The sequence below is a fragment of the Coptis chinensis genome, chromosome 4 (assembly GCF_015680905.1).
Source record: "Coptis chinensis isolate HL-2020 chromosome 4, ASM1568090v1, whole genome shotgun sequence".
Lineage (NCBI taxonomy): Eukaryota > Viridiplantae > Streptophyta > Magnoliopsida > Ranunculales > Ranunculaceae > Coptis > Coptis chinensis.
In genome coordinates, this window is record NC_141459.1 from 106,126,356 (window position 1) to 106,145,219 (window position 18,864).

The 18,864-nt window shown below is 36.5% G+C and overlaps 1 protein-coding gene and 1 long non-coding RNA gene across 2 annotated transcripts; one reads left to right on the plus strand and one right to left on the minus strand.

Annotated features, from left to right (window-relative positions):
• Nucleotides 1–965: 965 nt before the first annotated feature.
• Nucleotides 966–2,639, minus strand: LOC147506672 (uncharacterized). The gene is made up of 5 exons (XM_086605814.1): nt 2,372–2,639; nt 2,188–2,216; nt 1,933–2,036; nt 1,418–1,888; nt 966–1,017 (listed from the first exon to the last, which is right to left on the minus strand). Exons 1-5 carry the CDS (start codon nt 2,637–2,639, stop codon nt 966–968), a joined length of 924 nt encoding a protein of 307 aa, XP_086461940.1.
• Nucleotides 2,640–6,570: 3,931 nt separating this feature from the next.
• Nucleotides 6,571–9,494, plus strand: LOC147506673 (uncharacterized). Its single transcript, XR_015220846.1, has 3 exons — nt 6,571–6,663; nt 8,857–8,928; nt 9,304–9,494. It is a non-coding gene; the product is annotated as an uncharacterized LOC147506673 (long non-coding RNA).
• Nucleotides 9,495–18,864: the final 9,370 nt, after the last annotated feature.

Here is an 18,864-nt window from a genome sequence, read left to right on the forward strand (position 1 = left end):
ATTTTGGTCTTGTTGTTAGCTAGCTAGCATCGTAGTTATTCGGCTGGCTCAGGAATCAGGAATCTTCAAGGCTTGCAAGGTACAACAAGAAGTCCACCATCACTTCTCGGGAGATTCAGACTACTGTTCGTCTTGTTCATCTTGGTGAATTGGCTAAGCATGCTGTTTCTGAAGGCACCAAGGCGGTTACCAAATTTACTAGTTCTTGAAGATGTTTGTTTCAATGTTTCAATGTTTCTATCTTTAGTATTTAGTATTAAAATGTTTCAATGTTAGTGGTGTCGATGTAATATATAGTTGATTTGGAACCTATGAATCAGAGTTAGATCTTTTGTGAATGAAATTAGGGTTTTTGGTGTTCTCTATTTTGGTTGATTTCTTCGTTAATTTTACCTAGTTCAGATCTGAGATAGTTTGATTACAATGCCAATCTGGTGTTATTGGCGTAAATTTCTGAACCGATTAAAAAATGATGATGGTTGTGGATCTTGAATTGGAATGATGGCGTTAAAGAAAATGTTAGCATAATTGTAAAGTTTGGTTACTTTTTATGCCTAAATTTGTATCGATGACGTTGAATACCTCATCGACTAGTTGCTTCCTAAATTCCAAGTTTCTACTAAATGGGTTTAGCTTTGTCTACATTATGAGTACATGATTCCAAAGACAAAAACACCAAGTTTAAAAAGGAAGCATCAAACTATGTAGTTGTAGTACATAGCATGACACCCTGTAAAATGGAGAAGTCTCCTTTAAAAAGAGATGGGTTCAAGAAGTCTCACGATTACGATTGCATGCAATATGAATGTTTCACTCTCAATTACAACTGCAACATGAATGTTGCACTCTCAATTACTACAACAGATCGCAACATGAATGTTGCACTATCAATTACAATCGCAAATATGAATGTTGCACTCTCAATACGACCGCAACAGATCGCAACAACATAAATATTGCAATCATCAATTACGCTGCAACATGAATGTTGCACTCTCAATTATGACTGCAACAAATCTGCACATGAATGTTGCATCACAATTACCGCAACATGAATAATTTTATAGACTATAAAAATTTCATTATAACAAATGAAAAATAAAACAAACCCGACTAGCTTAATAATCTCAAATGAGTATCAACATTCCATAAAAGTATACAATGAATATAAATTTCTCATTAATAAATGTCAAAAGACCAAACTTAAAAATCTTAATTAAGACAACTAAAACATATGGTTTGCCGAGAACATCAAAACTGATCATAGACTAAACGAATCACACCGGTGCTTTCAATTCTTTTCTTCTTGGTCTACCAGACCAATCTTTCGACTACACGGATAAACCAAGTAGAGAATCGGGCATCGCCTTGGCATAGAACCATTCGAACCGGCTTGATAGAATGTGAGTAGCATTGCCTGAACGCGATCACCGTATATCCTTCATCAATGTAGCCATAAAAGGAATCACCCTTACTACCAATACAGGCGATAGCATGTATGCAAGGGAAATTATCGATACGCCAATAGTTACAAGTACATGTTCTATTCATCAAATCAATTGAATGAATAACGTCGCTATGAACTAGAAACTGATTTTCATTAGATCTAACCACCCTCAAAGTCCTTGTAGCTTCAACCTTGCTAGCTAGTACTATCTCCATTTTTGGACATAAAACAAAATTCCATTTCATAGACTCCTCCAATCTGTTCCAACTCATTTCCATCATCTTTTCCATGATTCCAAAAAGCATAGGAGTAATAGGTAGGAAGCGCTCCTTGGTGATCCATGCATTGAAACATTCAGCTAGTGTCGAGCACATCTCACCGTATCTAGCACTGCGGAAGTATGCATTTGCCCAATTTTCCAATCTAATATCTTCCAAAAACCTTTACACAGGAAGACCGCCATATTTCTTCAACTTTTCAAAGACAGTAAAAATTCATGATGAGAAGCTGCATAAGCACAATCAGAAAATAGCTTCACAACATATTTCCTCAACTTGTTATCTTTCCATATAGCAGAACCAACATTGTTCTTCAAGTGCCAAAGACACCGAAAACACAATTGGAATATTTTTAAACAGTCTAACATGTCGATCACTCAAAAATGTCAAAATTCTATCATTTGAAATAACAAGTTTCAATTGTTCTAGGAACCAAAACCAATTTGCATCGGTTTCACTAACCACTATAGCAATGGCCAACGGAAAAATCCCTTCAAAATAGAAAATAAAAATAAAAATGGTTAGTCTCATATGCATTAACAAACATTATTGCTAGCTAGTAAGCTTCTCAATAACAATATAATACTATTTCATGTTTATATAGATAACAAATAATCAATGCATTCTAAATGATATACTACGTTACCTTGATTTCCATTTTTGGCGGTTGCAGCTAACAAACATCCCTTATGCTTATTATTCAAAAAAGTACCATCTAAGTACACTATAGGACGACAATGGTTAAAACCATAACTGGAAGCCTCAAAGCATATGAACATTCTTTCAAACTTTTTCGTAGAGTCAATATCCAGAATAACGCGACTTCCAGGATTACTTTCTATGATTGCATTCTTCAACCATTTCAACTGGTGAAAACACAATCCATTTATACCATGAATCTCCTCCAAAGCCATCTTTTTAGCCGTGTACGCATAGTAATATGTAATGTCAAGCCCGTAGTCAGTCTTCAACGTAGTCATCAAATCTTTTGGCTTTATCAAAGGCATACCGCGCACAATCTCTAAAATAAGATTTTCCACTAGCTTGCTCGACATCAAACAACTATTAATATCTTTGCAGACGAATCCACAAGAGTGCTAAGAATGCATAGTTTTTATCACAAAAGAGTCAAACTCAGAAACTGCATGTACATGCCACAAACAACTAGTACTCTCCTTCTTAGCACAATAAACCGTAACTCTCCCCGGATCATTCTTTGAAAATTGATATTTGTACCCAGTCTCAACAGAATACTGCAATACTTTAAGACGGAAATCATTAGCATCAACAAATGTTTGACCAACATGTTTGAGATTAAAAGCCCATAATCTACTCCTCAATTCTTTAATAGGCACTATTTCACTACTAGTCCCACTACCAGAAGCACAAGAACTACCATAAGAATTAGAAGAATTATCACCAGATGTACTACTTTCACCTACTCCATAAGAACACAACATACTATCAAGTTTCAAAGAGACATCAATGTTAACTGTAGATAAGCCCTTTGCAAAGTCAGAAGACGCTAAAGATTGAAGCTCGATCATTTTCTATAACAAATGCCTTCCTATCGCCCGAGTGAAAGAAATATCAAAGCATGATTGATTTAACTTCGGGCCAATTCGTCGAAATCTCATTTTGACATCGATAATTGAAGAAGACGGACTAATACGACTCATGAGAGTCAAATTTTTGTAGGATATAACTCCAAGAACAAGTAAAATCCATCCTACAACACAAAATTGAAATGAAACTAAAAATTACAACAATTCCATTATCTCAAAAGAGTGAAGGTTATATTATTCAATGAAAAAAAAAATGATTAAATACAAAGATGACGATAAGTTAAATTATCGAAGAGTCAATTTCCATATTTTGTCTTGCCCTAGATAACATAATAATAGAAGTGTAGGTGTAAATAAATGTACCTTAGTGGTAATGTTCTAGAAAGTCCAAAGAAAAGGAGAACAAAGAAGAAAAGAGAAAAAGACGATCTCAATTTCAGTTTAAAATCAATGATATGAGAAATCACCATTGCCAATTGAGGAAGAAAGAAATTAAGAACAACTTTCATATAAAAGGGTGTAAGGTATTTTGAAAAACAATAAAGGTGCGGTTGGTTTTTTTTTCAGAAACTCATCGAAAACGAAACCTTTATTTTCAAGACTTTTACAAACCGGGTGGGCTTTTAGACATAATTCAAAAAGTCAATGGGTTTTAGGCTAATAAAGACCGAAATCAGGGTTTTGAACCTAGTTATATTAAAAATAAATTAATCAAAGCAAATAAAACTTTAATTAATAATATTTTTCAGATGGGATATACATTATCCGATATTTGATTATTTGATTTGGATATTAAAAATCAGATTCAGATACTATTTTTTATATTTGTCGGCACCGACACCCCTAGTTCACATGTAAGTTTATCGAAAAGAAACATGCTTGGTTCACATCAATCAATTCTTGAAACAGTAGGCAAATGTTGGTCACAAAGCGAGTGATACTAAAACTATCCCTATACAACTGAAAAGGCTAGGTTCAACAATTGTTTCCCTAGTCAAACATACCCAAATAACCCGGGATGGACTTAGGTAGGGGCCAAGGTATATATTCAATTGAATACCATCAAACATTGAGAAAATAGTATATATCCTGCCCGTTATATGAACTGTACTTATACAAACTCTAAAGAAACTCCACAATGAAAAACAATGAATTATATGCTGATTTTTTGTGGAGATGTTATTTCCACAATATAGATTATTTTTAGGAAAAAAAATTAACACATTTGAAGATGTCTAGACGTATCAAAATTCGCTTACAATATTATAAAATTATCCAACGGTCCAAATTTTTCAAATTTCAAAACAACTTTTAAAAGGGTTAAACATTTTTGTTTGGGCTGATTTTTTGTAAGTAGATTCTCTGTGAGAAGACTATCTTCACCAAAAATCAGCCCTCAATTCATCTTATAAATCCACTTTTGGTAATGAAGTTCATTTAAGGTAGAATTCATATATATATATGCTTAGCTAGGTACATATATTATATATTGCATCAATACGCTATGCTCGAGATTTGATATCATAATATCTCTCTCCTCACTAGCTCTCCAACTTCTGTAGTAACTGTAGGTCTACAGTATTGTACATCTGTACTTAGATAGTTAATTAAGTACCCAATCACACATTTGTTTATACATTCATTCAAAATCAAAATCACGGTACTTGTCCAAAATATCAGACAACTTAAATTAATTAAAATTGATATTCCAATCCTATATAAGCTAGATATTTGCTACCATGATGGTCATACATATAAGTACTAAATAGTTATTTTCAGTTATTTGCCAAGAAGTATACTCGTTTCACCAACGATACGCTGTCAGCATAAACTTCAGCTCCCATAGTAAAAATTCCAATTTTTCTGAAGCTTTTGTTAATCAAAATCTATTATAAATGTGAAAATCAAAAAACTTATCAATATTTTCAAAAGGTGGATAAAACTGTCAACAAATAAATTGAACTGATTAATTTTTCTTGAGAACTGCAACCGCTTTGCCGGTTAAATTGATTTTAATTTGCAAACAAATTTATGGACGATTAGAATTTTTAAATACCCTCGTGAAATATCATGGGTCCATCACTCCAAATAACCTAGGGTCCTAATGAGATTTGAGCTTGAGGCCCGCTTGAATGGGTGGTGTACTTTAACCAATAGAGTTGCGTTGAGTAGCCAGATAATCTGCCGCCATAGTTACTCAGCTCGCTTACTCTCTCTGAAAATATGGGTGAACTGGATGTTTATCGGAAAAAAAATGGTGAAGTGGATAAAAACAAGAGGAGCACTTATTACTTGAAGGTTAAGTTACTTGAATCCGAGTAAACCATGTTCCAAAGATACCATGGTATTGGCGTCCTTTTTTTTGTGATGTCAGGTGCAAGAAGTGAAGAAAGAGTTGGAGTGAACTCTCATGCTCCTGATGCCCATATAAGGCCACCAAGTTCATATCTAATATTCTAATTAATAGCATTCAACTACTGCTGCAGTGGATGCTTGTTGTCTCCTCATGAGTAAGCTTTGTATACTTATTTGTTAAAAATTTACGTATTTCATTTATATTATATATATTTCTAAAATAACTCTTTGTAATGGTTATCCCAATATTTATTTTGCAATGGATATTCCTCACTGTGTAGCCAATGTCCCAACCATCCAACCCATATACACTAAAGTCTAAAATTTTCTAAAAACGTTCTTTCTGCAAATTTCTACGTGCAAGATTGACACTATCTAGTTAATAGCGACTGAAAATGAAAGGATCTGTCTCACTTATAGTGTCTCCTACCCAGCCAATTATATTGCACATTCATTATCCATAATCCAGATAGTTTTACAAATTTTTTCCAAGTGGCATGATATGGAGGAATTCATTGTACACCGCAAATACTTGGACTGACTAATACTAAAATCAACTTAAACATATTATAACAACCCTAATTTTTAAACATAAATTACATTATTTGAATTGAAAATAACTATTATATTATGAAGTCTAGTTTGTTCTAGAATTTGTTTGGCTGTTGTTGATTTTTCAAAATTGTTTTTACTTGAATTTGTTTGTTAGAACTTTTGTGGGTATTTTAAAATCGTTTTTTTGGGCTTGAAAACATTGTTAAAATGTACCCATTCATAGGTATGGACCTTGGGTGTTTTTAGACCCATTTGAGGCTCATAGGTTAACTTAAAATGCACTTAAAACATTGAATAAACAATACATGCTAATTTCCTCTCGAAAAATCTTATTATTCAAAACAAAAACCCTAAATCCATTAAAAGAATATTTTTTATTGAAAGAAATAAAAAGAAGGGGAAGAAGAAGAAAAATGACTGGAGAAAAGGAAGTTTTGGTATTCTTTTGCAAATTCAATTTCAGGTGAGTAGACATATTTTTATCAAAAAATATTTATAAATTGTTTTTTTTTTTTTTTTTTTTTTTTTTTTATCTTGTTTGCTTCATAAATGCTTCATTATCATTTTAAATGCTTCATAAAATGTTCCATACTTAATTATGAACGTGTGTTATTTGTTTTGAAATTTTAATTGTCGTTTGGAACGATGATATGCTTGCAAAATTCTGCACAAGTACTGACTTGTGACTTGAATTCGACTAATAAGATGATGTAACTAGTTTTTCGACAGAACTATACAATTTTAGTTCTTTAGTCATCTTTCATTTCCAATTGGCCTTGACTGATTCCAGTTTATATTCTATTTGATGTGAATTTTACAAGAAAGTGAGTCAGAAAATTGAATAACATAATTTAAGTTGTTGGGCATGTTCCATCACATAGTTTAGGGTACATACTAAACGAACTAGTGTTTAGGAATTTTTGTATTGAAATGGATTTTCTGTCTAATTTTCAGAATGGTATAATTGATTTAAAACTTTGATTATATGAATTCTCTAGAATTTTTAGAATGGACAAAGGTCAAACTGTCCTAACCAATTTTTCATGCATTGAACAATATAAGTAACTTATTAGTGTAGATTTTAGTTGTACAAGAAAAAATGTAATGATCATGCAAGTTGTATCGTATTAATATTTCAAATAAATGTGTATTGATTAGAGGAGTAATTATTTTATTTGTCTAAAGAGTTATATTACATGTATTGGAATAAGAGTTGCATGCATAATTGTTTGATGAATATTGTATGTATAGAGCATATATTGGTAGCTAAAGATTTGGCGTGGTATTATGCAATTATATATATTGGCACTGATTGACTTTGACTTTGACTATGTGGCTGTTAAGAACTACGAATGCTTGATTCCAATCTTGAAAGATTTTGATGCGTAGGAATCTTTGAGTAAAAGTGCAGCCACTATATTATATATTATATATTAGTTTTTGTGATAATTATATGTATATAATGTTATTAATTAATTGTGTACGTGATTGTGGCTGTTTGAATTGTATTTGATTGATGACCATTCATGTTGCGTCCAATGATATTTAAATGCGGGATTGATTTACATTGATGCGTGAAAATAACTATGCACGTGTGATCAATTGTTGTGTATAATTAATGCTAGTATAATGAAAAGTGAGTTGAAAATAATATTTTCAACGAGTCGACCACACCTTTAGAACTCTCCACGCCTCAGGATTTGGTAATGATATATTATGACTTGAGATGTCATGTGATAGGAAGGTATTCATTGAATGTGCCATGAATGACCTGTTAATGTTATGATGGGTATTCCTTGAATGTGGTGGGAATGACCCAAGGTATTCATTGAATGTGTCATGAATGACCTGTTAGTGTTATAATGGGTATTTCTTGAATGTGGCGAGAATGACCTAGGTATTCATTGAATGTGTCATGAATCACCTATTAGTGTATGATGGGTATTCCTTGAATGTGGCGGGGAATGACCCAAGGTATTCATTGAATCTTGTGGGCGAATGACCGAGATATTGAATGACCATAAGTGGTTGTGATTATGAGCATGGAAAACCCGAGATGGTCGTGACTCACAAGTTACGAAGTTTGCAAGATGTAAATATGTTCCTCGAGGCTTATATCCCCGCTTGGGACATATATTTTTTTGTAGTGGTACTCGATTGTGAGAGAGGCACACGGGTATATATGATTTGGCAAATGTGTGGAGTGCAAATCGTGGAGTAGGAACTAAAGGTGAGGTCAATAAATAAGTGATTAATAAACAAGATACATTGTGGAATTGAATGAACAAAAATTATGTGAATTTGTGTGATGTTATGGATGTGAAGTGTGACTGTGAATAATATTAGTGAATATTTGTGATCTTTTATGTGATTGCGAAATGACTATAACTTGATATGTTATTACGAAAATATTAATGACTTGTGATAGTCCGAGATCTATGGTTATGCACGCTGAAACTTTATGATGACGAATGATGTCATGTGAATGACTACCCTTGGTATAGGTATTATGATAAGTGGTATTCCCCGAATATGCGGAGATCTAACCAGGTTGTATCAATTAGACTTAAATGTCTTAAATGAGGTTTGATTATGAATGGAAATTTGACTGGCTGAGATAAATCATTTTATTGTGATGTCTAACTCTGTTTTGCAGGAGGGTAAGATCTTTTAATCTTTTATGCAGGGATGTAAATATCCTACTCTAAGACGACGTGTTGGCTTAAAGGTAAGGTGTATCAAACTCATATTTAATTAGGTTATCATATGTGCATTTAATAAGTGGAATGTAAGTGGTATTTATGTTATGAGTTATTTTGGAAAGTTGGAATGATGAGTACTGTTATATGAGATTCTTGGAATTGTATATTGGGGGTGAAATCTTACTTGAATTGTGAAGAAACTACATGTTATTTTGAGAAAACGGAACTAACTTATCTTCCAAGTTGAAATAATTGTAGTAGTATATTTCTTTATTTGAAATATTGAATATATTGTTTTTATATATAGTCTTACTCATACTAACAAATTCAATTTGCTGACCCATGTTTGCTTTGTTTTGCAACGTGGGTGTGTTCTTGGAAACATAAATGGTGGAGTGTAGTGGATGAGGACACGTGATTTGGATTTGCTATTGGAATATTCTGGTTTAAGTTTTTCTAAAGTATATGGTTTTATTTTGAGACAGATGTAATAGAGTTGGTTAGTTTTTTTTGTAGTTTAATAATGTGATTGAAGGATTGTTCATTTTGGTTTTAAATTTGATTTCAGATTTTAATATTGTGGTTGATAATATGTTATTAGGGTTTCGTTTCATCTTGGGTTTTCAGATGATTGAATAGGGTGATGATTGAGATAATTATATCTTGGATAATTTTCTATTTTAAATTTTCTGGAAATTTAGAGTGTGACACATATACATAAATTAAGTTCACTTAAGAAGCTGCCTTTGTTTATGTTTTTCATATCTTGCAACAACCACGAACTCGTACACATCTAAGTGCTTATATTTCACATATAGTTTATGTCTTTCAATTCAATGATGAAATTTATATATTCCAGGAAATATCATCTACAAACAAAATAGCACGTATATAAATTTATATAAAACTCACTCTGTCTTCTACAAACAAAATAGCACGGGTCGGCCGGTGTTTTGTTAAAATGTTATTGCATTGCTTAATATGAAGTCTTGAAGAGGTCTTGTATGTATTATTTTGTAATGGAATTTCAAGAATGAACATATAATTGAGTTACTACTATATTAGTACTAGTAGAAGGTGGACATATTAGGAAAGCTTGGCCGCCAACTCACGTATTGTGTAAAATCGTAAACTAATGACATAAAATTGTAATTACATAAAAGTAGTAATAAATGAAAAGTGTATTTATTTATACAAAGTTTTATAATAATTAAATAAATTAAGATTAATTAAAGCAAATAAAACTTCAGTTAATAATAGAGTACTCTTAATAATATTTTTCAAATGGGACATATAATCGATATGTGATTTGGGTATTCAAAATTGGATTCGAATACTATTTTTGATATCCATCGGATTTTGAATTCGAATAGGCAGTATAAATTTTCGGATTAGGATGTAAGCATATTCGAACCGAAACCTATTTGTTTGCACCGCTAGTTCACATGTTCAATGAAAAGAAACGTGTTTGATTGGTCCACATCAATCAAGATCGATTCTTGAAACAGAAGATTTAGCAAATGTTGGTAATGAAGCAAGTGATACTGAAACTACCCTTATACCAACGGCTAGGTTTCGACGTGTTTCCCTCGTCGAGCATACCCAAATAATAATATAAAATATACACTTAGGCATGGTCATTGCAATCAATAAGCTTCAATTCCCAAAATCAACTTCGCTAATTTTGTGTCAGCACAAAACTTTTGGCCGCCATCATATCTATCGTTGCTGTTGGGTAGGGTTCAATATATCCATGCCTCATATTTTTAGTTATAATGAAAGTTAATTTAGATATATCCCAAGTCATATAGGTTGCACGTGTTTGGTAATTTGGTTGGTTCACATTAGGCGGCTATGTGGATATTCGAAAATTCGAAACCAAGTTTTTGAAAAATTCGGAAAAAATGGACGTTTTATACCATGAGCTTTGTTGTTTTTATCAATTTAGGCCAATAACTTTTTTTGGGAGCAAATTGGGCCAACAACTTTAGTTAATGTATCCGGTTAGGCCACCGTTACCATTTCGTTACTTCAAATGCTTATGTGGCATGCCAAATGTATGTGTCCAACCGGAAAGCTCATGTGGCACTGTTGTAGTGGACACATAACAAAGCTTATGTGGATCCTTAAGTCACCCTTACGCCATCCTAAGATCACGTGTGTTGCATGTGTAAACAACTATCGGGTATCACCAACACTTAGTCAATTTTTTCCTTCTTTAAGTTCTCTCAAATCTCCAAATTGGAGAACTCTGTTATATAGTTGTGTTATAATTTTTTTTATTTAAAGATGCTTAATTTTTTTAAAAAAAAGTAAAAATAAATAATAATAATAATAATAATAATGTAGAAAATGAGAACCAAAACATCAAATTCCATTCACTAAGAGCATCTTTAGGAGAGCTACCAAAAAAATACCAAAATTTTGAACCAAAAAAATACCAAGCAACTTTAGGAGCAACATCAAATTTTCGACATCAAACTACGCGGTTTTGGATAAACTGCGCCATATAGCCCACGCGGTTTTTCCAAAACCGCGCCATTAAAGCCCAACCGACAGCCCAAGCCCGCGGTGTTCGTAAACACGCGCTACTTCTATATAATTAGGACCAAAGCCGCGCGGTTCAATCACTTTCAACTCTTCTCTCAATTATAAACCCTCTCCTTAGTTAAAAAAAAAAAACCTACCTAAACTCTTGAAATTTTATATGGATCCTTTTGAACCTTTCGACGGTGATGATTAGCAAAGATTACGCATCGACATTGGAGATGAGGGAGAAGAACCCGATGAAGTAGAATACGGTGGGGGAGAAGACAGTGGGGAGAAGAACCCGAGGATGTCGCACCGACTGATAGACATCCCTATGTACTGGAGTATCAGATGAACGACTTCAATTGGCAATTTGCACCCGGTGAAGCACTTAATATGGAAGTTGTGTCTTCTACACGTGATACAAAACACGTGTCGAGTGTAGTGACTAATACTCAGGTAATTAATTAGTTTTGATTAAATATTTTGAATATTAATTAGTTGAGTTGGACCAATTAATTATTTATCTTATACGCATTTTTTTTTTCATAATATCAGCATGTTATTGACTACCGAGTTAGATCGGCTTTACATGGTGTTAGAAAGTGGTAGAAGGTTATTAAGAGTTTGGATGAGTTTGTACATATTAGAGATAATATTTTGTATACACCTTTGGGTATTTTGGTTGATGTGGATTATGAGAAGCCTAATTGCATAGCTTTAGTAGAAAGATGGTGGAGTAGAACTCATACATTTCATTTCTCTTGTGTGGAGTTAGGGTTCACAACACTAGACTTCACTATGATTTCTGGGTTGAGTATCGGTATAGGCCAACTGATACCTTTTCATACAAATTATGAGAATATTGATAGTATGCTTATGAGTTTTCCTCGCTTGGATGCGGATGCTTATGATTCTTCTAGTATTAAGCTATCTCATATTAAGACTGTATATATAGAACCCCTCTTAGATCCTGATACACGAGCGGAGTTAACTTTGACTGTTCTACCTGGTAGTGAGGGTGCTGATGTATATGTTAGGGCTTTTTTGATGTTTTTTATTGGGCATGTTATGTTTCCCAATGGTCATTCTATAGTACGACTGAGATATTATGCTTATGTATTTGATTTGCATGCTATGAGAGATTATGACTTGGGTAGCTCAGTATATGCCACATTGATAGCGGCGTTAGATAAAGCTTCACAGACATTCGGAAGTAGAAGTCCTCAGATTGCAGGATTCACAGGACTTTTAGAGATTTAGTTTTATGAGTACTTTCGAACTCTTTGTCCTAACATAGACATGATTGCTGATACTCGCCCTAGATTTGGTAGTTGGTCGGGCCTCACTCGACTCTCGCATAATAAAGGGCGATTAGAAATAATGTATGTATGACTCGCGTGCTCGATTGATATTAGATCATTGTCATCTATTGAGTGGAGACCTTAGCGTTTGACTAACGCCTTTGAAGTTGAAAACACCAAATTGTTGAAAAATTTAGTGATTGATGCTAGGTTGATATCACTCCTAAAGATGCTCTAAATACCCAAGTTTCTTAAAATGAGTTTCTTTGAACCAATACACATTACAAATGAAGCATTGCTCTTTCAAGAACACCAACTTTCTTTCTTAATACAAAGAAAAGCATTGCTCTTAACACAACTTTCAAGAACAAAGAACTACTACACTTTTTATCTTCGTCATCATAGTTAATACAACCAAAGAACCTTCTCTCCCGTGATCTTTGTCTGGTACATTAAAGTGACAGTTCAGCTCTCCACAAGCAAAGTCGATCGTGTGTGAATTAACCGAAGCTAATTGATCTGGAAATTGACATTTTTGAAATTGAACAAAAAGCAAAGCCCTAAGTTGCGATATTAAAGAGAAATGAGAGAACTGAGACAAATTAATGGAAATAATTAAAAGAAAAATGGGAAAGTACATGGGAAATAGATGGGAAATTTCAGGTTCATGAATCCAAAAGCTAGAAATGGGGCAATGGTTATTTAGTGGATGTTGGAGAGATGATGCAGCGAAGTAAATGGAGAAGTAGATATGTAGATGGGAAGTACTTCATGTGTTTCCATTTCACATTTTCACGTGTTTCCACTTTACGTGCTACAACATTACGTAATGCTTACATAACCGAGCCACATCAGATGTACTTAGGTGTCTGTTTCGACAAGATTTGTCAAAACACGCCAGCCAGTGAAGGAGATTGTCAAAGATGGTTGTTGAAGTGTTCTTTTGGAAGAGATTGTGAAGGAGATGGTTGTTGGTGAGAGTTGAGACCGACTTCAGTTTGAAGTTGCCCTACGCATCTAAATGTTGTATTGATTTGGGATCAAGTCTCGATTATGTGGTTCGAAAATGACGAAAGTTGGATTTTATAGGTAGGATTAGTGATAGTTACTTTCTCATTCTCCAATATTTCAATCGTGGGATGAAGTTGGAGAACCGGCGAGAGAACTGTCACACGATATGAAGTTGATAAAAGTGAATCTTGAATGTGGACGAAGTTGTGAAAGTTGTGGACGAAGTTGTGGAAGTTGTTTGACTCGCAAAACATGTGCGCAATTGATATTGATTTTACATGTAGATATGTAGGCTTTGAGCATAGGCTTTGAACATGGACTCTGAGTGTGGGATTTATTGTTGATAAGCTATGAGCATAGCCTCTGAGCATGAGTTTTATTATAGATAAGCTCTGAGCGTGGGTTTTTTGAGCTTTGAGCATAGATTTTATAATAGATAAGCTCTGAACATGGGCTCTGAGCGTGGGTTTTTTAGGCTCTGAGCATGGGCTTTATTATAAATAAGCTCGAAAGCATGGACTCGAAAGCCGGTTTTTTATATAGATAAGTTCCGAAAGCATGGGCTCGAATGGATGCTTTGGGCTATGAGTGTGAGTTTGTATTGAATTGGGCTTTTATTGGGCCACATTTATGGGGGCCGGAACAGTGTCCATTAGAACAACACCACGTCAACTTCCGTTAGTACACATAGGCAGCTGTTTGTATACATAGGCAAATCTTGTAACGGAACTACACCGGTGGCCCAAAATGATAAAAAGAAAAAAGGTCATGGCCCAATTTGCTCCAAAAAAAAGTTCTTGGCCTAAATTGATAAAAACAATAAAGTTCATGGTACAAAATGTTCATTGTTTCTAAGAGAGGATGTGTGATTATAGCCTTATAGGTTCTTTAAGAATATTTCAGTAAATAGAAATTGCCTACAGGTGCAACAGAAAAGATATAAAGGAACAGACACATTGTACGCTCTCGTCTCAAATCATAAGACGCTGCATCATCTCCTTTATTTCCTTTCAGCAATAGGTGGAATTCAGAATGCCATATGCCTATAAATATTATAAATTTTTGAGACTGAAGTTTCCGACTTTGCAGCTTCATCGGTTAGGCGTATTTTTAGTTTATAACCGTAGGAAATCACAAGTTATTGGTAGCCTACTAGTCTATTTCTGGAGTTCTAGATTGCTAAAATCCTTGAAGATGATCTAGTTTGCAGATGCAAAGCAGGGAGGCTATATATGTCAATCATACATGGAACTGTCAATCAATTAGTTAACTATGGTGTGTTTGATTGAGGCGAGATATGAATGAAATGAGAAGATCTGGTCAAATCACCTGAGCACTGGGTCCTATGTGGGTAGGATCACTTATTTGTCTGAAAAAACTTATTTGGTTGCAGTTGCAACCGAATGAACTTATAATTTAGTGGAGTATTTTTGCGAAGAAAAGGTGCAAAAGTTGTCACATGTTAGGCTTGGGTTCAAGTTCAACGTGGACTTTCATGTGATCTAGTTAATTGATGTCTGTAAGGGAGTAATATCTTCATTAAAGAATATTAGCACGCGTTAACCATAAGTAGAGACCGCTGCGCAATCCGGATGGCGTATTCAAAGATCGACTCGCGAGCAGCTCGTTTTATGTAGGTGGTACAATCCAGCTCGCTCAAAAACGTTCCAAGAAGACTGAACGACTTAGAGTGAAACGCTCCGGATAAAGACATTTTCCTTAATCCAAGGGTAATCATTACCAAAGTCATATCGGTACTTCCAATCACCGAGAATTATGAACTACTGCACCCACTCCCAATGATCTCCGCCTTCCTACTAGAACCAACCTAACACTCATTCGTAATCTCCACCCTACATATGTATAGAGAAGTACACGTGTTTCAAGGATCAACGGTCTCTTGTGCCTATAAATACTACCTACATGAACTACGTGAGACCTGATTCTTCTCTACCCCCAAATTAAGAGAAGATACGTAGGCAGCTCGCTACTTAGCGAACTCGGTCTAATCCAAATCCAATCCCCATTCTTTCCCACCTGTATATGTAAAAGAGAAAACACTCTTTTACATTGGCGCCGTCTGTGGTCTCGATTACTTGAGAAACCACTTTCACAAAACTCAAAAACTCCAAAACCAATGGTTCTCAAGCCCACGAAGCATGGCAAGCTTCGAAGCTCAAGTCCAAAGCCTCGCGAAACCAAATTTGGGATTAACAAACGAGCATTTTCTTGCTCAGAAAGAAAACGCCGCTTTTGCGAAAGCACAAGTAGATGCTTACCAACAACAACCGATTCGGTAACGCCGCCGAGAACGGCATCAATGAAGTTAATCAACGATTAACGAACAATCGCAAAGGATCGGCCCAGAGTCAAAGAAGAAAGGACGCAACCCGTTGTTCAAAAATGCTCAAGACGTATCGCTGGCGTCTCCGCTTCATCCGAGGTACTCAATAAACCCTCTCCTTAAGATTTTGTCCGACCCACGCTTCCCGATGTATGATGGCAAAGACGCGTGCCGGTCGGATGTGGCTTGCTACATTCAAAGTCTGGCACTCTACAGTTCACCCGAGTTTGATCACCTTCACTGTCGATTATTTCCAGCCAGTCTCAAAGATGGCGCACTCGATTGGTTCTTCTCACTTGAGTCTGATTCCATCAAAACCTTTGAGCACCTTACTGATCTGTTTGCCAGTCAATACGTACACAACAGACGAAAGAAAGCGGATCTTGACTCACTGTTTCAGCTATCATTTAGGGAAGATGAAACCATTCGCCAATTCTTAGGACGGTTCAAGGCCGAACTGTTATGTATAGAAAGCAGCCTGAAAGAGTCTTTCGCCACACTGGCATTTTCTAATGTCTGTCGAGTGATTAATACCGACCTCTCCAGATCATTGATGAAAGAACGCCTTTAAACGCCGTTCTCAACCGCGCCGGGTAGACAAGTATATTAAATTGCAAGAAAGTTTGAAGCTCCATGGCTTAGCAGAGGACCTGGAGGTTGCAGCGATCTCTGATCACACCCCACGTGCCAAAAAGCGATCCAGGTCGCTCACACCAAAGTCGGGTAGCCGACTGGACAACAGCAGAGAGTTCGCAATCCTGACACACTCCCCCAGTTACATATTGGACAAGATCCAGCGAGCCTCATATTTCCGACCGGATGTGAGGCAACCAATAGATCGACCTGACAAGCCCTACTGCGCCTTCCACAAAGCAAAATCCCACGAGACCAATGCGTGCTGGGGGCTTAAGCACTATCTCCAAGACCTCGTTGAAGCTAGTCATATAAAACAGTACACCAACATTCCCGATGGAGACTTGCGCCATAAGCTTATGGCTCGCCGAGTACGCAGTCGATCTCCACCTCGCCATAACCACCAAGAGGTTCAAGCTCGCCCTCAAAGCAGAGGACGTCCCAGAGACCGTTCTCGCCACGAGCGAAGACAGCACTCATCAGATCGCGACAGTGCTAGAACCATTCATATGATTACTTTTCCAGATGATTCTGTAACTTCCTCCAGAGAGAAAAGACGTCGTGTCGGCGCTCTTCAGGAAGTGTATCATTTCTCTTCACAAGCAGAACACGCCCCACGAAGCTAAAGGCTAAGGTCGCAACACAGGGGTTCAATGTCAAGATTAGCGACAGGAAGTGTTCACAGAGGCCGACCTCAACAAGGTCTGCCTCCCTCACAACGACGCACTGGTCGTCCATGTCAAGATTAGCGACTGGACAGTCAAGCGCGTCCTGATTGACCATGGGAGTTCATGCGACATTTTGTTCTACCACACCATCCAAGATATGAACTTACCCAAGTCAGTCCTCATAGATCCGATTGCTCCCCTTTACGGGTTTAATGGCTCCAGGGCCGACCCAGTAGGTGACATCATACTCCCAGTATTGATAGGATCTAGAGAAGACAAAATCAGCTTCAATACACGCTTCAGCGTTCTACACATCAAGTTGTCCTACAATGCCATACTAGGACGGCGTTGGATCCATCAAATGTAAGTTGTACCGTCAACATTGCATCAAGTTCTCCGTTTTCCAGGCCCTAGAGGAATGATGGAACTTCGCAGCAATCAGCTCGAAGCTTATCATTGTAATCAAATCCTATCAGCAAGTAAAACCGCCAGTGTACCAATCCACACAAAGCATGAGCCTACCAGTTATATAATGGCGAACGACTTAGTCGCCGGAGTCAAAGTCCAAGCTACACCGCAGAACACTAGGGGCTCCAGTAAGAAGACCTTCTCTCCTGTTCAGATGCCAGGAATCGCTCCAGTAGTCATTACTTCACCAGTCAAGACCTCGACGCCAATCCAAAGATCCGCCGCTCCATCAATCAAAGCCTCCTCGAGGTCGCGATCGGTGTTGTCATGCCATCATGTACGACCTCGGAAGTCATTACTCCCACCACTGTTGCTATGACCACAGAGGCCACCCCAGCCCCTGTTGTCGTCGCCACAGCGGTGGTTCCAACCTTAACTGCCAATCCTACCGTCTCTCAGAGCGACAAAACATCCCCAGAGATCAACTTGCTAAACGACACATCACCATCAGACGTAGCACCTCCAGCTGCAGAAAAAGAGCGTGTGAACTTAGGAACAGAAGACGACCCTAAGTTCGTCTATGTAGGGGCTAACCTTGACTCCACACTCAAGGCCCAACTTGTAAACTTCTTATCCATGAAAAAAGATGTTTTCGCGTGGTCGTATGTCGATGTGCCCGGAATAGATCCCAATGTAGCATGTCATAGATTAAATGTAAATCCCAATGCTAAACTAGTTCGCCAACGACCTCGCCGCCTATCCCTGTGATTTCAGAAAGCCATCAATGATGAAGTCGACAAACTCCAGCAAGTTGGTTTCATCCAAAAGGTAGACTATCCAGACTGGGTCGCCAATATCGTCGCGGTCCCCAAAAAGAATGGCACAGTTCGCTTATGCGTCGATTTCACGAATGTAAATCAAGAAACACCGAAAGATAGTTTTCCTCTACCTCGCATTGACCGACTTGTCGACCAAACCTGTGGTCATGAACTTCTCTCCTTCATGGACGCATACAGTGGATACAACCAAATCCCACTCACTGAAGAAGATCAAGAAAAAACCTCA

Coding starts and splice junctions, on each gene's coding strand:
- LOC147506672 (XM_086605814.1), bottom strand. CDS start 2,639: ATGGCTTTGGAGGAGATTCATGGTATAAATGGATTGTGTTTTCACCAG. Junction 2,217..2,371: donor CGCCAAAAATGGAAATCAAG/GTAACGTAGTAT, acceptor TCTATTTTGAAG/GGATTTTTCCGTTGGCCATT. Junction 2,037..2,187: donor CGTTGGCCATTGCTATAGTG/GTTAGTGAAACC, acceptor TGGCACTTGAAG/AACAATGTTGGTTCTGCTAT.